General features: G+C 60.6%; 1 protein-coding gene across 2 annotated transcripts in view; it reads right to left on the reverse strand.

The window, feature by feature from the left end:
* The window catches only part of LOC121152460 (myosin phosphatase Rho interacting protein), a 73,044-nt gene that overhangs the window by 9,973 nt on the left and 44,065 nt on the right, over window positions 1–19,006 (reverse strand). The window contains exons 8-15 of one of the 2 annotated variants that reach the window (XM_040974542.1): window positions 18,871–18,984; window positions 17,504–17,560; window positions 16,534–16,602; window positions 14,875–14,964; window positions 12,242–12,351; window positions 9,598–10,165; window positions 8,999–9,115; window positions 3,235–6,942 (exon numbers count right to left, since the gene is read on the reverse strand). In XM_040974542.1, coding sequence (XP_040830476.1) covers window positions 3,235–6,942; window positions 8,999–9,115; window positions 9,598–10,165; window positions 12,242–12,351; window positions 14,875–14,964; window positions 16,534–16,602; window positions 17,504–17,560; window positions 18,871–18,984 — 4,833 coding nt within the window. The remainder of the gene's footprint in view (window positions 1–3,234; window positions 6,943–8,998; window positions 9,116–9,597; window positions 10,166–12,241; window positions 12,352–14,874; window positions 14,965–16,533; window positions 16,603–17,503; window positions 17,561–18,870; window positions 18,985–19,006) is intronic. The other variant, XM_040974543.1, reaches the window with a different exon arrangement.

The raw sequence follows: 19,006 nt of genomic DNA on the forward strand, positions 1-19,006 counted from the left end.
CCAGGTCTTCCTCCTCTCCCTGGCTAATGCTTCCCAAGAGGCCGCAGCGAGCCTCACGCTACGTGCTCTGGGAAACACGGAGCGCGTCATCTCCCAGGCCCCTTCCCGGCAGGGTGAGGCGTCAGGGCTCTCGGGGAACTTCATGGACAAACAGAATTGAAAGATCAGTAACAATGAAGGAAGGAAATCCATCTGGTCGTTCATGATGCTGATTTTTTCATCAATTTCAGGAAGACCCTTTGACCAAGGCTTTCAAAAATCATCTGTGGCGGGCCTGGTGGCGTGGACTAGCAGCTAAAGTCCTTGCCTTGAACGCACCAGGATCCCATATGGGTGCCAGTTCTAATCCCGGCAGCTCCACTTCCCATCCAGCTCCCTGCTTGTGGCCTGGGAGGGCAGTTGAGGACAGCCCCAGAGCCTTGGGACCTGCACCCACGTGGGATACCCGGAAGAGGTTCCTGGCTTCGGATCGGCATAGCATTGGCCATTGTGCTCACTTGGGGAGTGAATCATCGGACGGAAGATCTTCCTCTCTGTCTCTCCTCCTCTCTGTATATCTGACATTCCAGTAAATAAATAACTCTTAAAAAAACGAAATCATCTGTGGCTACCCCTGCTCCTGTAGTGCTGGCACCTATGTGGGTGCCAGGTCAAGTCCCGATCGCTCCCCTCCAATCCAGCTCCCTGCTAATGTGCCTGCAGAAGCAATGGAGGGTGGCCCAAACGCTTGGGTCCCTGGCTTGAACTGACCCACCTCAGGCCGGAGGGGCCATCTGTGGAGATGACCAGTGCACAGCTTCTCCCAAGTGAAGAATGCACGCCTAGCCTCCCTGCTCCTACACCCTGTAACGCACACTGCTTGTGGCCCGCCTCACCAGGTGTGTGCCACCCATGTGGGTGACCCGGATGGACATCCTGGCTCCTGGCTCCACTCTTGGTACAACTCTGGCCCACTGTGGGTATCTGGGGAGTGGACCAGCAGATGGAGCCCTTCCTTGCTATAATTTGCCTTTCAAGATGATACATCCAGGCCTGGCACTGTAGCCTAGCAGCTAAAGTCCTAGCCTTGAATGCGCTGGAATTCCATAGGGGACCTGGTTCTAATCTTGGCAGCCCCACTTCCCATCCAGCTCCCTGTCTGTGGCCTGGGAAAGCAGCTGAGGATGGCCCATAGCCTTGGGACCGTGTACCCATGTGGGAGACCTGGAGGAGGCTCCTGGCTCCTGATCGGTTCACCTCTGGCCGTTGTGCTCACTTGGGGAGTCAATCATCAGACAGGAGATCTTACTCTCTGTATACCTGACTTTGCAATAAAAATAAATAAATCTTCAAAAAAAAAAAAAAAAGATACATCCATGTTGAAAAATATATTGTGGGTCGGGGCGGTGGTACTGACATTCAATGTGGACACGGGTTCAAGTCCAGGCTGTTCTCCTTCCCATCCAGCTCGCTGCTCTGTGGCCTGGGAAAGCCGAGGACGGCTCAAGTCCTTGGGCCCTTGCACATACAATGGTAGACCCAGGAGAAGCTCCTGGATTCCGACCGGCTTAGCTCTGGCTATTGTGGCTGTTTGAGGAGTGAACCAGTCGATGGAAGGTCTGCTTTTTTTTTTTTTTAAGATTTCTTTTTTATTGGAAAGTCAAATATATGCTACACTTGATCTTAGCCAAAAGGCCAAGAAGTGACGGAAAGTCAGATATGTATAGAGGAGGAAAGACAGAGAGAAAAATCTTCTGTCCATTGGTTCACTCATCAAGTGGCCACAACGGCCAAAGCTTAACTAATCCGAAGCCAGGAGCCCAGAGCTTCTTCTGGGTCTCCCACACCGGTGCAGGGTCCCAAGGCTTTGGGCCTTCCTCGACTGCTTTCCCAGGCCACAAGCAGGGAGCTGGGTGGGAAGCAGACTGCCTCGACACAAACTGGTGCCTACATAGGATCCTGGCAGTTGCAAGGTGATGACTAGCCACTAGGCTACTGTGCCAGGCCCTCTGTCTGCCTTTCAAATGAAAAAAATCTTAAAAGAAACTCATCTTTTAATTCCACTTTCCATGAACTTTTTAAAGTACTCTCACATTTGATCAGAAAAAAAATCTGAATTTTTAAGCTAGTCATCACAAAGTTCAAAAACAGGTGTTCAGCAGTCTTGATGTGGGCATGGTTGAGGGGCAGTGGGCTCCCCGACCTAGGCAGAAATCCACCAGTTACAACAGTTACAGTGGGCCCACAGGCTGCTGACACACTGCACGTCCTGGGGGAGGAGGTGAAGCCAGCACACAGGGAGCATGGCTCCTCCCGACCGGCCTCTGCGGGCTGACTCCGCCCACCAGAGGGGAGCAGCTCTTCCGGATGTGGAGAGGTTCGTGCCCAGGAACCACCATGTGGGCTGATTGGGCGCCTCGCAGAGGTGGGCATGGACTTGGCATCTGCGGGCCCAGGAAGGGTCTGTGCAATTCTTCCCGCACACCTGAGCTTGCCCACCCCAGACCCGGGAACAGACTGCGGTGGAAGCCTTGCACAATTCATTACGGGGTTGAACGGTTCCGGCCGACTAGGGACAGAAGAGCGGAGACCAGCTCTGTGGCTGCCTCAGCAGGATCTGTCTGCTTGTGGGGTACGCGGAGGGTAGAGGGCTGAGGGCAGGGGTCCGTCACAGGCATGCTGAGGACGAAGGACTGCACATGGCCTGTGCAGCTCAGCAGGCTGTGCTGCGGGTGCCCGAGAGCACCTGGCACCATGCGGTGTCCGCTGAGCCAAAGGCAGCCGGAAGGTTTGTGCAGGACGCGCAACAGCCACACGCACGGTGCACTGTGTGATCCCGCGTGCCTGATCGCTCACTTAACTCAGTCCCTAGGGCCCAGCAGGGCGAGTGGGAAATGCAGCAGCGTGTGGGGACTGTTCCAGGAAAGAGCTGTCCCCAAACCCCTGGGGAGGACAGGAAGGCTGGCTGCAGCCCCTCTCGAGGGAGCCTGTCGCGGTGCTGGGGAGTCGGGGGCAGGCAGTGGAGAGGCAGTGGACAGACGGACTCTGCTCTCCTCCTGCCAGTCCCCCCTCCCATGGTGAGAGTGGGTTTTTTTTTTATGGGGGGGGAAACCCATCCCTTGACGACGTCACCATGGCCAGCAAGCAGAGGGACAGCAGAAGAGTGCACCCGGCTGCGGGTCAACTTTACCAAGCCCCCTCCCACACCGCCCTGGAACCGGCAGATGGCTTTGTGGACTAAATGATGCCGGAGACCTTGAGATTCTCCAAGTCCCGCTGGTATTTCTCACGCAGGGAGGCCGTGTCACCTTCCAGCTCCTTGTGGCCCAGCTCCTCCCGCATCATGTCCATCTGGGCCTCCAGTTCCTGGATGCGCTCCCGCAGACCCGTCATGGAGTCGGCCTCCCCCAGGGCCACGGCGGGCTGGGCTGGCCAGGTGGCGCCGGGGGGTGGCAGGGCCTCGGGCAGAGGCTGTGGGCCAAGGCCGAGGGTCTCTTGCAGGTGGCGCAGGCTGTGCGAGTAGTGCTCCTGCAGGGCCCTCAGCTCCTCCTGGTGGATCGTCTGCAGCTCCTTGACCTTGAGCTGGAACCGATCCTCCAGGGTCTGCATCTGCTGCCCATGGTGCCGCTCCAGGTCCTGACTGTCCCTGGCCGAGGCGCCCAGCTGGCTCCCCACCCGGCTGTGCTCTGCCACGCAGCTGCCCTGCGGTGGAGTGCTCTCACTGCGCTCGCTCTCTGCCTGCTGCTGGCCCAGCTGGCTGGCCCTGGCTTTGAGCTCGGCGTTCTCCCTTTCAATGATGGCGATCAGCTGCAGGTACTCGCTTTTCTGTTTGTGGAGCAGTTCCTCGTACTCCTCGCGCAGCGCCTGCTCCTGGCAGGAGGTGCCCCCGCTCTGCCAGGACTCCCGGTAGAAGCGGAGTTCTCTTTCGTACTCGAGCCGGATCTTGCAGGCTGCGTAGCACACCTGCGCCTGCACGATGGCGTCTTGAACCAGCAGGGACGAGTACTGCCCGAGGCCTCCCAGGCAGGCGCTATAGGAGAGCTCGTGAGACGCCTGCAGGAGCCTCCGGCAGCCCCCGAGTGACTCCCAGGGCGGCAGAGACGGGAGGGCAGCCGAGATCTCCTCCAGCAGCCTGGCCTTCTCCTTCAGCTGCTGAGCCAGCTCTTCCTGGATGGCCACGAGGGCCTGCGGGTTCTGCTGCGGCCCCCGCAAGGGATCCTGGGAGCCCTCTGTGTCCGGACCCAGCGCTTCTGAAGGGCTCAGCTCCCAGAACGTGCGCACACTGTCCTCGCTGCCCACCGCCGGCCCCAGGGCCTCTGACACCCGCTGCACCACGCGCTCAAAGTCCGGTGTCTGATAGGCTCTCAGGATCTCTCCCAGCATACACTTGTGCTGCCGCAGGGCCCGCTGCGTCCCCTGCAGGGTCTCCTGGACGCTCTGCAGCCTGTGCTGGAACGACTCCCTCACTGACTGCGTGGCGAAGCTGAGCTCTGCCCTGACCCACGTGGCCTCGGCCAGGCCCTGCGGGACATGCTGCTGCCCGCCTCCCGGGACGCTGGCAGCTTCTCCTCCCAGTGTCCCCAGATGCTTTCTCAGGGATTCCACCTGGCTCCAGAACTCGCCGTCTACCAGCACCTTCCTGGCCCAGGCCTCTGCGGGCGCCAGGGCCAAGTGCGTACCCCGCTCAGCCTCCAGGGACAGTTCCCCTGCTCGCGACAGCTCACTGAGGACGCGGGACACATCCAAGGTGGTGCTCTTCAGAGAATCCGCTATCTGGCTGATCAGAGAGGCCTCCAGGGCGATCTGGTCGGACAGCAGCTTCACCTGCTGCTGCTCACTCAGCTCCGGCTGAGGGCCCTGGGCCGGGGGGCCCGCCCCGCCCTCCACCAGCCGTCTTTCCTCTAGCCATGCCTGCACCCCGCTGTCTGCAGGGCCGGGCCAGGGCTGCAGGGCCTGCATGACGCTCACGAGCGCGCTCTCCATGCCAGCCAGGGAGGTCGGGCCCGCATCCTGCTTGTCCTGGCCGGCCCGTGGCAGCAGCCTCAGCTGCTCCCGGCAGCTCTCTAAGCACGACAGGGCCTGGCTGTTTTTCACCTGGAAGTCCCCCAGCTCCCCGACGTGGCTCTCGACACCCGAGGCCCTCTCGCGTCTCTCCTGCTCCAGCTGGGCAGCCAGGGAGCCGACCTGCAGCAGGCTGGCGCGAAGTTGCTCGCGGAGCTGCGCCTCAGCGCCAGCCCACTGCTGGTGCAACGCGAGCAGTGCCTCCCGGCTCTGGCCCTGCTGGCTTTCCAGCCTCAGGGTCACGTCCTTGAGCTTCTCCTCTGTGACGTAGAGCTTGGTCTCCAGGGAGTGGATGATGGACAGGTACGTCTCTGCATCACTGGCTGCGGGCAGAGCGCCGGGCGCGGCCTCCGAACACACGCTCTCCTCAGAGGGCGAGCGCTCCTGACTGGTGTCCGACGACGTGCTGCTGGTCCAGGTCTTCTCAGACCCCTCGGGTTGCACGTACTTCTGGCACTGGATCGTGGAGAACCGGATTCTCTGCCTTTTTCCCCCAGCTGCTCCCGCGTCAGGCTTGGCTGAGCTCTGCACATGGCCCTCCCTGCTGGACACTTCGGCCGACTTGGGCGGTGCCGTGCCCTCCTCTTTGCCAGGGCTGCCATCACCACCCTCGTCCCCCAGGGCAGCTGCTGGGGCCTCGTCTTCCAGCCGCGCGTGTGGGAAGCCCGAGGGTGTGCTGCTGGCAGCTGGGTGCTGCTGGCCTGGAAGGGCAATGCCCCCCTCTTGCTCTCTGTCTTCCAGGGCCCCCGAAGACTCCTCTGCAAACTTCCTTAAAATCTCTTCCTTGGCCTGCAGCTTTATTTCTGTTTCCTCCAAGCTGCTGCCCAGGGCGACCACTTTAACCAGAGCCTCGCGGAGCTCCTGCTCTTTCTTCTCCAGCACGCCCTCGTGCGCGTCTTTGATGCGCTGCAGCTCCTCCTCCCTCTGCCGGAGCAGTGTGTGCGCGCTCTGCAGCTGCTCCGAGACGCTGTGGTAGGAGCGCTCCAGGCTCTTGTAGTCCGCTTCCCGCCCGCTCAGCTTCTCCTGCAGGGCGGCCACATCGTGGTGGGACGCGGCCACCCGCTCCGTCAGCTCCGTCAGCCGCTGCCTGCTGAGGTCGCGCTCCTCCCGCAGGTGCTGCGCGTGCTCAGCGAGCTGGCGCAGGCTGGTCTCCCGCGCCTCCAGCTGCTGCTCCAGCTGGTGCACCTGCTCGCTGCCCTCGCACCTGGCGCTCAGCTTCTCCTTCTCGAGGGCCTCCACCTGCTGCGCGTGGCCCTGCAGCTGGTCCTCGTAGGCGCTGGCCTTGTCCTCCAGCTCCTTCAGGCTCTGCAGCAGCGCCCGCTTCTCCTCCTCACAGCTCTGCAGCAGCAGCGCGTAGTTGCTCTGCAGCTTCTCCTCCATCAGCCGCTGAGCCTGCTCGCTGGCACCCAGCTGCTGGCTGAGCGCAGCCACCCGCTCCTGCAGCCTCTGCACTTCCTTCTGCCGGTCCCGCTGCAGTGCCTGCTGCGTCTCCAGGCCTCGCAGCTCCTGCGTCCTCTCCAGGAGCAGGGCCTCGGCGCTCTGCAGCTTCTGCTCGCTGGCCCTCAGCTGGGCGCTAAGCACGGCCTCACGCTGCTGCCGCTCCTCCAGCTGCTCCCGGACCCTGCCCTGCTCCAGCTTCAGGTCGCCCTTCAGCTTGGCCAGCGCCTGCTCCTTGATGGCCAGCTCGGCCGCGGCATTGCTGAGCCTCGCCTGCAGGCTCCGGATCTCGGCCTCGTGGTGCCGGATGGCGTCCTTGGCCTCCCCATAGCTACGCTTCAGGGTCTGAATCTGCTGCGTGATCAGCTCCTGGCGCTGGCACTGGGCTTCCAGCTCTCTCTGCAGGTCCTGGTTGACTTTATGGAGTCTCTGCCAGGCACCCGATGGGGAGGTGGCCACTTCAGTCTTAAAAAAACCGATGAGATACTGGTTAGTAAGCCTTGGCCGGACCTCCCCGCTCTGAGTGTCACACCTCTGGCCAGGGTTAGCCACAGAAAAGCTCCTTGGTAGGTTTGGCTCTTATCCTTTGCACAACTTTTTTTTTTCCCATTAAAAAAAAAATCCAACAAATCATCTTAATCGTTCTTTTTTGTTTTTGGTAAAGTAGTTGCTTCCAGGTAAACAAAACATGGACAGTGACATAAAAAAAAAACCAGCTCTAACCAAACAGCTTCTAGGAGAAATAAATCAAACAAAACGGAGTAATGGGACACACCGAGGAGGCAAACGCAGACAGGGGGAGGGGGCTGGGGGAGAAGAGGGCGAGCGGCGGGGAGCGGGGCAGGAGGAGCACAGAGCTGCGCCTGCGTCTGGAGGGGGAGCGCTTGTCGCAAAACAAAGTGCACGTACGGCTCTAGGCAACAAGTCCTACGACAGCGCAGACACGGGGTGCAGGTACACGACGTCACTTCCTTCCAAGCCAGGAAGAGAAGGAAGGAAAGGAGCTGCTGGCGAGATGTCTGCGAGGGGCCAGGCCTCCGGGGACAGGAGAACTAATCTCTACCTGAAAGGGGACGAAGACCAGGGCTGAGACCACCACAAACCGACCAACCTTGTGCAGCTCCAAGTGAGAGCGCGAAGCAGGCAGAGAACGAAACGCAATGGCACGAGACACGATGGAACCAAACTCCCCCAACAGAAAGGCATGCACAGTGGCTGGGGCCAAGGGGAGCGACAACAATGGGGACTGGAGAGGGGCCAGCCCCGCCCTGAAGCCTGCCCTTCCTGAGGCTCCCTCTGCTCTGCTGCTGGAAAGCCACAGATGTGACACTCAGTTCAAGTTCAAGCACACGCCACACCCACGCCACGCGAGCTCCTCCCAGCACAGTCCATGCGGTACCCGTCCCAGCGGCCACCCCTCCCGGCCTTTCCTTCCGAGCAGCCCTGCTTCCACAGACCCCTGGTGACCAGCTCCAAGGCTGGTGCCAGGTCACCTGGCACCAGAGGACAGCGCGGCCTGGTGCTGCCGTGTGGGTTCCTGGGACCCCTGGGTGCGCCCTCAGGTTAGCAATGTGCCAAGGCTGCCGCCAGCTTCTCCCTCACCCAGTCTGCAGTCAGCTCTTGCAGCATGGGCCCAATGAACGCTTGCTAAGAGGCCCCCGACCGGAGGGCCAACACAAGTGACAGACCTCTCTGTACACGCAGGTAAGCAGCAGGGTTACCCCAACCTGTTACTAGGGCCTGACAGCAACCCAGATACAGGACGGTCTAAAGTGGCTCGGGGGAGGAGGAGGGAGAGAAGGAGGCCAAGGAGGGCAAGCGGTGCCCGGGGAACACGTAGCATCCTGGACATGCCACTCCCTGCCTGTCAGACTCTGGGTCTTTGTGGCCACGCTCTCAGAGATTGCAAAGTCTAATTCTACCAGGACAGGACCTGAACATGAATCTGGGAACTTGCCACTAATGCTGTACCGTCCGCCTTACCAAGAGCATGGGGGTAGAAGTGCCTGCTTTGTGTCCCTGAACAAGCATGGACCTGGGATGCTATAGCATGGGGGCGGGGGGGCAGGGCAGCCACCCGGGCTGTCTGCCTTATTTTAGCCCCCAGGCTAGGCTATCTGGGTGGCCACTGTCCCTTTCAAACCTCAGCCTGGCCAGAAAGGAGCAAGTGGGGACGTCAGGCTTGGGTCAGCAGCCCGGCCTGTTTATGGCGTGCTACAGGCACAACTGGGGACCTGTGCCTGAATCCGCCTCTGAGGTAACCCCGCTCCCCCACCTCTGCACAGCGGCCCCACACAGCTACTGTGGAGTCAGCTGGAGATGACATCTAAGTGTTGGGGTGCTCGTGAGGAGCGTGCCCTGGCCCCTTGGAGAACTCGAGGACAGCAGAGGAAGCGGCCCGCGCAGAGCCGCCAGCCCGAGCAGGCACTGCCTCCGGGAGCTCAGCTCTGCACACCGCTAGCCTGGCCAGGCCCTGAGTGAGGGCCCGGGGTGCACGGCGAGCAGCAGCCGCTCACCCTACCTGCAGCACGTAGCCCTCACGGGCACTCTGCTCGCGGCCAAGGGCCACCCTCAGCTGGTCCTGCAGGAGCCGGTTCTGCTCCAGAAGGTCCGAGGCCTCCTTCTGGCTCTGCTCCAGCTGTCGGCAAAAAGAGACAGTTGTGAGCGACATGACGGCCTCCGTGGCCAGTGACGGGGCGCCTACAGGGTGTGGGCCGGGAGGCACTGTACTGATCGAGACCTTGTGGCCTCAGTGTGGGGGACAGCTTCCTGAGAGATGACCTTCAGCCCACACAGGGCTGAGTTCCTCATCTGCTCCGGCACCCCTGGGTGGCTCCCCGCCTCAGTCTGAGACCTGACCCTGGTCCCTCCGGAGCTGCCGCCAGGGCCAGGGCAGGCATCTGGGGAGTGCCCTTATGGAATCCCTGCTCATGCCCTCTTGCTTAAAATCACCAGTTCAGGTACTATGATGGGCAGAACCACAGTACAGCATCTATCACTCAGGAACTCCACCCCTTACTGCCAACCTGTGGCAGCTGGCCCTGCCCGCACGTCAGGCTGCCCGCATGTCACTGTGCCAGGGTGGGCACGGTCTGTGCTGCCCAGGCCCCTGGGAATTACCTCCTTCTCCAGCAGGGAGGTCAGCTCGTGCGTAGAGAGGCGATCAGTGCCATCCTCGGAGGGCAGGTGCAGGGGGGCGATGGGCACCTGCTTCTCTTCCCGCAGTGGGGTGGTCTCCACCTGATGCCAGCGTTGTTCGATCTCCACATGGACGTTCTGCGCCTTCAGGTCGCTGGGGCCAAGCAACCCCGGGCTCCGGTCAATCTCCATGCGCAGGGCCGCGTCCTCAGCGCCCACTCCGTCCGGGGTATCCAGCATCCCGAAGCGCCTGCGCCGCTCTTCCCGGCGACGTGCACGCTCCCGTTCCAGCTCACCAGGCTCTGCCTCGGGGTGCCCAGGCTCCTGGGTGTTGGGGGGCCGGGCAGCCCTCTCCTGAGCCAGGGCCTGCTGGATGGGGCGGAACTCGGCCCAGTCAAAGGTCTTGGAGCGGCCCTCCCGCCTCCGCTCCCGGGCACGGCTCCTCTTCAGCTCCGGGTCGGGCTCCCCGGGCTCGGCCTCGGGCTTGTCACTGGGCCTTGGGCAGGCCTCCAAAGGGGAGCTGCTCTTGCTCTTCTCCTCTGGCAGGGAGCTGCGGGCAGGAGAGGAGACACAGTGAGCAGCAGGGGGATGCCCGCCCTATCCACACCCGCCGTACAACTCGGCACAACTGCCTTGCCTTTATCCCACGTTCTTCCCTGGGAGAAGGAGAAGGGCGGCGCCTCAGCCAGCTAGGGAGACACCACACAGAGAGCACTGCTGGGGTCCCAGAGTGTCCAAACACCTGCACACTGGCCAGGGGTGACAGACAGAGTGGAACAGCCGTTCCAAAAGGGCACTGAGGGCTCAACAAGCAGGCGGTGAGACTTCCATGTCTGCCAAGTACCCTCTGCCTGACATGAAAGGGGAAGGTCAAGACCATGGGGAAGCATCAGGGAGCCACAGGCCACACCTGCAGCAGCGCAAGGGCCAGGCCAGAAGGCGGCACAGTGGGGTAGACAAGTGGCCAGGGGCACAAGCAGGCAGGGAAGGGCAGGGCTCCTGGGTCTCTACCACTGGCTGTGGGTACAGCTGAGCTCAGAGTCCGGGGAATCTCCGCCTTTCCCCAGTGTGCCTCTAAGCAAAGATTTCCAGCAAGGGAGGCTGCCAAGGAAGACAGGAAGGGACCGGCACCAGGCTCCTCTGCCGTCACCCGGCAGCCGCAGGGCTGGCAAGACCTCACTACCCTACGGTCAGGAGGACTGCGAGCACACGGCATCGCAGAACCGCAGAGCCCGTGACCACAGAGATCCGGCGTGACATGCAAGCAGGCGCCACTGCAGGCCTGCTGCCCAGGTGTGGCAGCCAGGCTGTGCCTCCAGTGAGGGGAAGCTTCCTCCAGGGCCAGCAGCCGCTTCGCCCACCCCAGAAAGCAGGCCAGCACTGTGTGGAAGGGGTCTCAGCAGCATTACAAAGTCTTGTCTTTTCAGACGACAGAAACCTCCCCGGGAGAATGACGGAGGCCTCGATGACCTGGGGGGTGAGCCTGCTGCCACCCTTGACAGAGGCCGGGCAGCAGGAAATGGCCCGAGCACAAGCCCCGGGCTGGGAGGCACCACGGCTGGCGTGGGAAGCCACCACAGCCGAGCTACACAGCTGCAAACGAGCAGATTCTGGACGCCTGCCGGGCCAGCTACAAGCTGACTTCTTCCGGTCTGCGGCTCAGGCCTGGCTGTGACTGCGGGAAAGCGCGGTCTTGGGCTCCCAGGTGTGTGGGTAGTCCAGTCAGCTGTAAGCAGCGCTTCTCATAGGCCGAGCAGAGGGAGGGGGCCCTCAAGTTCCAGCTGAGCGAGGGCCACAGAAGCAGCGGCAGAGGCCACCCGGGACAGCCAAGGGTACCCCCAGCCCAGCCGCGTGGGCACGTGTCCTCCTCCAGGAGACACACAGGGCCACCAGGCCTGACCTTGTACAGGCAGAGCCACTCGGGATCACCTGCTTTGTGAATGAGTGACCAAGGACTAACGCAGAGAAGGAGCGTGAAGACCCTTCTCGGGCTTCCAGTCCTTACTTCTCACCCAGCGTGTGGGGAATTCAGCAAAGCCTGGATGTGGCGAAGTGCCCAGAGGCGGGCACCTGCTGCCTCACTGCCCCGGCCCAGGAAGTTGCCTGGGTGTGATCCAAGTATGACGCCGGAGAGGCCGGCCTTGGGGGTGCCAGAGCCCCGGCCACCACGGCAGCAGCCCTGCACGCTGGAGCCTTCTCCACGCGCTTCTCACACGGACGCTGCGGGGCAGGAGGGAGAAGGCATGCAGCGCGTCGCGAGGCATACGAACCACAGAGCGCTAACACAGGAGAGAACACAGTTTTCCAACTTGGGCATCAGCACCGAGAGTTTCAAAGAGAAGCCTTTCCTGGTTGCATAGAAAGCAAACAGACGTAGGAGTGAGGCCAAGAGGAGACCCAGGGGGGCCGCGCTGCGGCGGGGGCCCACGGCCACGGCACCACAGGGCTGCAAGGCCGCTGCGCAGGCGCAGACCCTCAACAACTCCAAGCTGACAACGGCCACAGATGCCATTCACGGAACGACCCAGCCAAGGTGGGCAACCCCAGAAGCCGAAGGGAGGCTAGGTTAGCCAGCAGCAGATCACAGGGCAGCGCGAGCGGCGCGTGGCGGGCTCCCTGGGCGCACCTGGTCACGTCCGGGGCGGTGGCGGGGTGCACGTGCTTCATGATGGTCTGGATCCAGTTGCGCCGGATCCCGGAGGTCATGGCCGACAGGGTGAACGCGCCCTCCTTGGTCTGCACACAAGGCAGGGGGGTGTCAGGGGCTGTGTGGGGAGGCTGGCACCTCCAACCTGCAGCAGAGGCCCCAGCAGGAGGAGGCCCCAGCAGGCAGCACAAAGCCGAGCGGGGAGAAAGGCAACGGATGGCCACCTCCTCGCAGCACCGCGGGCACCCTTGCAGCTGCCCTGAGTGCTGTGGCCTGGTGCCAGGTCCCCCAGACCTCGGCCCTATGCCTCCCTACCCCGGGCAAGGTCCGACTTACATCCCTTGCTACAGTGACACCAATCCCGAGTTCCCGTCCAGAGAATTCCCACTAAGAAAGTGGTGTCCTGAGTGGGTGACTGCCACGGGGTGGGGCCGACTCTGGGATGCCTTTGAATCACACGGCGGAGGAAATGGCCAGGGAGAAGCATTTTAAACAAGAACGGCGCTGCAGGGCAGCAGGCAGAGCTGCCGTCTGCAATGCCAGCATCCCATGTGGTGTCTGTCTCAGCTGCTTCATTTATTTGTAAAGACTGACTGACCTGAATGGCTGATCCACAGAGGGAGGGGGAGAGGGAGACGGAGATTGTGTACCTATTGGTTCACTTTGCAAATGGCCACAATGTCCAGAGCTGGGCTGCTCTTCTGGCTCTCCCATTTTGGTGCAGGGACCCAAGCACTCAGGCCATCCTCGGCTGCTTTCCCAGGCACATCAGTGGGGAGCTGGCCTGGAAGTGTAGCAGCTGGGACTTAAACTGGCACCAACCACGGACACCAGCACAAGTGGAAACTTGACTTCTTATGATGCTATGCCGACCCCTCTTTTTTTTTTAAAAAAAAGATTTACGCATTTTGGGCCCAGTGCAGTAGCCTAGCAGTTAAAGCCCTCACCTTCTATGTGCTGGGATTCCATACAACCACCGGTTCTAATCCTGGTGGTCCTGCTTCCTGTCCAGCACCCTGCCTGTGGCCTGGGAAAGCAGTCGAGGATGGCCCAAAGTCTTGGGACCCTGCACCCGCGTGGGAGACCTAGAGGAAGCTTCTGGTTCCTGGCTTCAGATCAGCTTAGCTCCGGCCGTTGCGGTCACTTGGGGAGTGAATTGGACGGAAGATCTTTCTCTCTGTCTCTCCTCCTCTCTGCATATCTATCTGACTTTCCAATAAAAACAAATATTTAAAAATTTTTTTTTACTAACTTATTTGAAAGTTTTGGAGGGAACAGGGGCCGGGAGACAAAGATCCTCCACCCACTGGCTCACTTCTCGAATGACCAGGACAACTGCAGCTGGGCTGGCCGCAAGCCAGCAGCCTCCCGTGGCTTTTCACGTGGGGGCAGAGACCCTGGGCCCTAGGCCCCTCGCGGAGCACTGCACCGTTACGCCACAGCACTGGTAAATGGGCTGTTCCACTTTTGCTCCAGCCCCCTGCCAGCTGTGTGGGAGACCCCGGGAGTTCCAGGCTCCTGGCTTTGGGCTGGCCCAGGCTTAGCCGCCATGGCATTGGGGCAGTGGGTCAGCAGAGAGAGGGCTGGCTGTTCTTTCTCACTGTCAATCCAGCTGACAAATAACTTTTTTATTTTTTAAAGAACCATCTTATTTGAATTGCCAATTGTTTTTTTTTTTTTTAAAGACTTACTTTAAAAGGCAGGGCAACAGATAGAGCCAGCTGACCCAGAAGCCAGGGCTGGAACTGGAGCTGTGACATGGGAACAGACATGCAAAGCAGTGGCTTAACTCTGCACTACAACAGCCCCTCGGGCTGCTTCTGAAGGCCTCTCTGCTCATCTGAACACCCCTCAAGACTTCGGGGAAAAAAGATTTAAACAGCAACACACATCCCTTCTAAGTCCCACATCCTTCCAACTGCCCCAAATCCAGGATCAGAAAACAAAGGAGAATGCGTAAAGTCCGCTGCTGTGGGCAGTGGGTTACGCTGCTGCTTATGATGCGCACTCAACGCATCACAGGGCAGGCTCCTTTATCTCCCATCCAGCTCCTGTTGACACACTGGGAAAGGCCCACTGGGAAAGGGTTCTGCCAGCCACCGGGGAGCCAGGGCAGCCATCCAGGATGAAGATCTGTGACCGTCTCTCTCTAATACACAAGTCTTTAAAGAGAAAGAGTGCGCCTGGTGTGATAGAGTAACGGTTAAAGTCCTCATCTTGAATGTGCCAGGATCCCATATGGGCGCCAGTTCCAATCCCGGCAGCTCCACTTCCCATCCTGCCCCCTGCCTGCGACCTGGGAAAGCAGTGGAGGACGGCCCAAAGCCTTGGAACCCTGCACCCGCGTGGGAGGCCCAGAAAAAAGTTCTTGGCTCCTGGCTTCAGATCAGCTCAACTCTGGCCATTGTGGTCACGTGGGGAATGAATCATCAGACGGAAGATCTTGCTTTCTGTCTCTCCTCCTCTCTGCATATCTGACTTTCCAATAAAATAAAGTAAATAAATAAATAAATAGAAAGAGGTGTCAGTGTTACAAGAAGGACACGGTGCTACGGGGAAGGGCTTGGTCTTGCTGCATGTGGGAAAGCAGACTCTCTCCCTCCCACACTCACATGGATCTGGAAGCCATAGTTCCTCTGGACTGGATACTCCGTGACGTCGTAACAAGTGGACAGGTCGATCTCCCCATCCAAGTCAGCCGCCTGCAGAGATGAGAAGGCGTCAGGAGATTCCTGACAGGAGCCCATGTGCGGACTCCCTGTCCCGCTGGCTTGCAGCCCGGCAATGCGCCCTGCTCAGACACCCGATCACCACCTCTCCCTATGAGAGCCACAGCCCTCCACACAGCCGCTCCCTAGCGGGCCTACCTCAGGGCAAGTGTGAGAGGGAGTGTGAGCGTGCCTGTGTCTTTGTACACTCACTGCACCACAATGCCAGCCCCACAGATTATAACCTCGAGGATCACTACGTCTGGCTGGGCAGTGTGAAGTGTGTTCAGGAACTAGCAGCTTTACCTGCTATTGCTTTTGTGCCACTGCAGCGGGCAGCACAACAGACGCTGGCGTGTGCTGCCACCCCTGCAGTGCTGCCCCACCCCTCAGTCACGAACTGGCGTTCCTGCCCGGCCCCGGTTCTGTGGGAGTGGGAAAGTGCGACCCTCACAGGCCCACTAGCTGAAACCCAGCATGACTGAGGCTGTCCCCACGAGCTCTGTCCCACCAGCACGTCGCTATGAGAGCGACCACAGCGGGCACTGCGAAGCGCCAAGGAGCCTGACATCCCATGCCTTGCTGGGCATCGCCCTCGCAAGCTCTCCTGTCGTTTACCAAGGGCTCCTCTCTCTGGCGTGGCCTACGCCTCAGGCTTGCACTTCCTGCCGGCTCCCAGGAATGTGCCCACCTGGCCATCTGTGCTCCCATTAAAGGGTCTACCCAGATGCCCTGCACACACAACCAAACACACATGCTTTTCCTCCACATACCGCTGTGCCTGTCTCAGTCCATGGGCAACCTCCCCACCCTGTCCAGGCATGTGATGCTCATGCCCCTTGGTCACTGAGCATTGTGCCCACTTTGCGGTCACAGCATGCATCCTGTCCATGTGTCCACTGTGTGCCCAAGTGAAGTGTGTCCACCCTGCGTGTACAATGCATGTAACTGGATTGTGCCCTGTGTGTGGGGTGTGTACACTGGGCACACGTCCACCCTGTGTGTGGTGTGTGTATGTGTGTGTGTACACATGCATACCACCCAAGAATGGCTGCTGAACTGCTCCCCCTCCCCGTAATGACAAATTCGTGGGGTGACTAGCTGAAGGCAGCTTGTACCCAAGTGTATAGGAAGGGTTCCAGAGGAAGATTTCCGGGAAGAAGGTAATTACAGAGTTGTCCAATATTTCTGCAAGCTGACTGGGTGGAGGCGGGGAGAAGCAGCCCCTCTGGCTGGTATCTGATTACAGCATCAGCGCCCTCCAGTGGCCACAACCCCCTGGTTCTCCAGGACTTGGCCAGGGCACAGGGCAAACTTAGGTTCCACTCTCCTGACACGCCGGTTCACTTCATCTCTACAGAAAAACAACTGCTTCTCCGAAGCTCAAGTTTCCATCGGTTTCAGAGAACAAGCGAAACAGCAGCTGCTGGAAACTACCACCTTCAGAGGCTAACGTGTGGCCTTGGGGAAGTCAGCACCCGCCGTCCCCACAGCAGCAGAGCAGCACAGACGGGGGCACAAGTGCAGCAGGAGGCCTGACGCCTGGCAAGGCTGCCCACTCACCTCCTCAGCCACGGAATCCCTGTAGTATCTCAGGCTTTGGTCGGCGAGGACAAACCAGTGCTTCTTCCACTGAAAGGGAAACGGGAGCCAGGTTCAAGCCCACCAAGCTGCCTGCGCCGCAGGCCTGGGCCCCGCTGAGCACATGGCAAGCAGAGGGCAGACGGCACACACAGGGCTCGGCCCAGGACACAGGCAGCCAAGCACGCACAACCTCGGGGGCTTGCTAAGCAGCTCCTCCCACGATCAGCCAGCACGAAGAGTGGGCTAACCCAGCAGGGCTGTGTGCCCACAGGGAGTGTGACCAGTGCCCTGCAGCCTCCAGCAGAGCCTTGCAGGCTGCAGGCAGTGGGCTGGACCCATCACAACACACAGGTGGCTGTGAAAGTGGCAACTCCCTCTGCAGGTGGTGGTGACAAGTCACGGCCACTTTGGTGGCCAAGCAGATGGGCGCGTGCCCCTGCAGGAAGCAGGAACAAACTAACCCACCAGAGTCCCAAGTCTTCACGGGGTAGCAAGGAGGGACCCTTGAGTCTTCAGGCAAGGCCAAGGGCATTGGATACGGAGCAGATACATGGGACCTTGTGGCACAGTGGCTTGGGAAGTAACAGAGGAGCCTGAGGGTGGGGCGGAAGGGACTTCGTGCACACCCGTAGCCCACAGTTTGGCCACAACCTGCTCCTTCTGCCCAAGTTAGGGCAAGAACGTAAGCCTTGCTCCTCTCGGGGTCCAGCGATGGCATCCTGGCAGAACTAGTCTCTTGGTGGCCTCAGGCCAGAAGCAGAGTCCTTCCCTGGTCATGGGGACTGGGGGACTGGGCCCCTAGGGACCTTTGGGGAGGACCTCCAGCAGAGGATCACGTTGGAAGATGTCCCCGTGTGTGGGCACCAGCAGGCCTGGAGGGGCCACTCAGAAGTACCTCTCAGCAGTGGTGCCACAGATGGCTGCTGGGAGCCAGGGCCAGCATACTCACCTGGCCCTCCTCATACTGCTTGGTCAGCCAACCTTTCTTGAAGTTCAGCAGGTCGGGCTGAGAAAGGGAGAGAGAAAGAACATCTCAGTGAAGGGCTGGGGTGCCTGGGGCACAGGCACGGGCGTGCCCGACAGGGCCCAGGTTCTGTGCAGGCGAGACGGGGACCAGGAAGAGACATGGCCCCCAGTCCCCGTGGGTGCTGCCCTCAGACACACACGTCTTGGGGGAAGGAGACAGCCACAGCGTTCAGCAGCCAGGGATACCCCGAGAGCCCCCTGTGTGGCCTGTGTGGAGGCAGACAGCCCAGAGATGGAATCTCTGAGCCCTGAAGTGAAGGCAGCATGGGAGCAGCGGTAAGGAGCACCCTGAGAGTCCTACGGGAGCCCAGGAAGACCGAAAACAGACGCCAGCAGACGCTGCATCTGGGTGAGGAAACAGCAGCCTGGCCTGGACCACAGGCCACTGAGGTCATGGACAAGACAGCCACCACTCCTGCGAGAGGCAGGGCAGCAGACAGGAAGGAAATGAAGGTACCGTTCCCACGAGGTGACCCACACGGCAAGGAGCAGCCCAGAAGGCAGGCTAGCCTTCCCCCGCCCCTCCGCACTCCCGCTTGCCCATCCTGATCCAGAACTGGTGTGCAGACGCCTGGGACCAGAAGGGAATCAGAGTGAATGGGTGACACGTGACTGCAGCCAGGACGCAGCTTGGCAGGGAAGTCTCTGTGGGGGCTGTGCAGGCTGGGCCTGGGGTAATGAGAGCAGGAGCAAGCCCGGCCCCACCTGCCAGAAGGCAAGGAACCCGAGCATTGAGGACCCCACCTGAGATGGTCCTTATGCCAGGGGTCCCCTCTGGCCACCCTGCCTCACTGGAAGTAGTAGAAGGCCCTGGGTCTGTACCCGGGGCCACGCCCTTGAAAGCAACTTGATGGAGAGAGGCCTGGGGTTTCTCTGAGCAGCCCCAACTGAGCTGTGTCTGAGGTAAGGGGCAGAGGCTGCCCCAGTCCCAGGAGTCTGCCTGGAGAGGCAACGACTGCGCCGCTGTGCGCAGGCCACTGGGCCAGGCGGGGGACCTGGGAAAGGCTGCTCTCCCACACAGCATGGCTGAGAACAGGACAAGCTCCTGGCAAGGCACAGTCCCTGCTGCTAAAGGCCCACCAAGACAAGCACCTAAAACAAAAGGAGAGGGAGAGCGAGACCCTCACTCTAGGGAACCTCCTTACAGGACACCCAGGGCTCGGCCAGGCCCACAAGAGCAGGAAGCTGATGTCCGTAGGTTCGTGGGTAGGCTCCCCACAGACACGAGGGCCGTGAATTACAGGCTGGCCAGCCTACGGAGGTGTGCAGAGAAGGTGGCTCCCGGCTCACCGTCATGGGGGACTCCGTGGACCGCCTGTCCAGTGACTTGGCTCGTCGGTGTGGAGACAGGGGGGAGGTCGTGGCGTCTGAGAGCGGAGCTGTGGGGGCTTCGCTGGTGAGGTCCTGTGGCAGAGAGCAGCCGCCG

Source organism: Ochotona curzoniae, unplaced genomic scaffold (assembly GCF_017591425.1).
Source record: "Ochotona curzoniae isolate NIBS_2020 unplaced genomic scaffold, NIBS_Ocur_1.0 contig_2456, whole genome shotgun sequence".
Lineage (NCBI taxonomy): Eukaryota > Metazoa > Chordata > Mammalia > Lagomorpha > Ochotonidae > Ochotona > Ochotona curzoniae.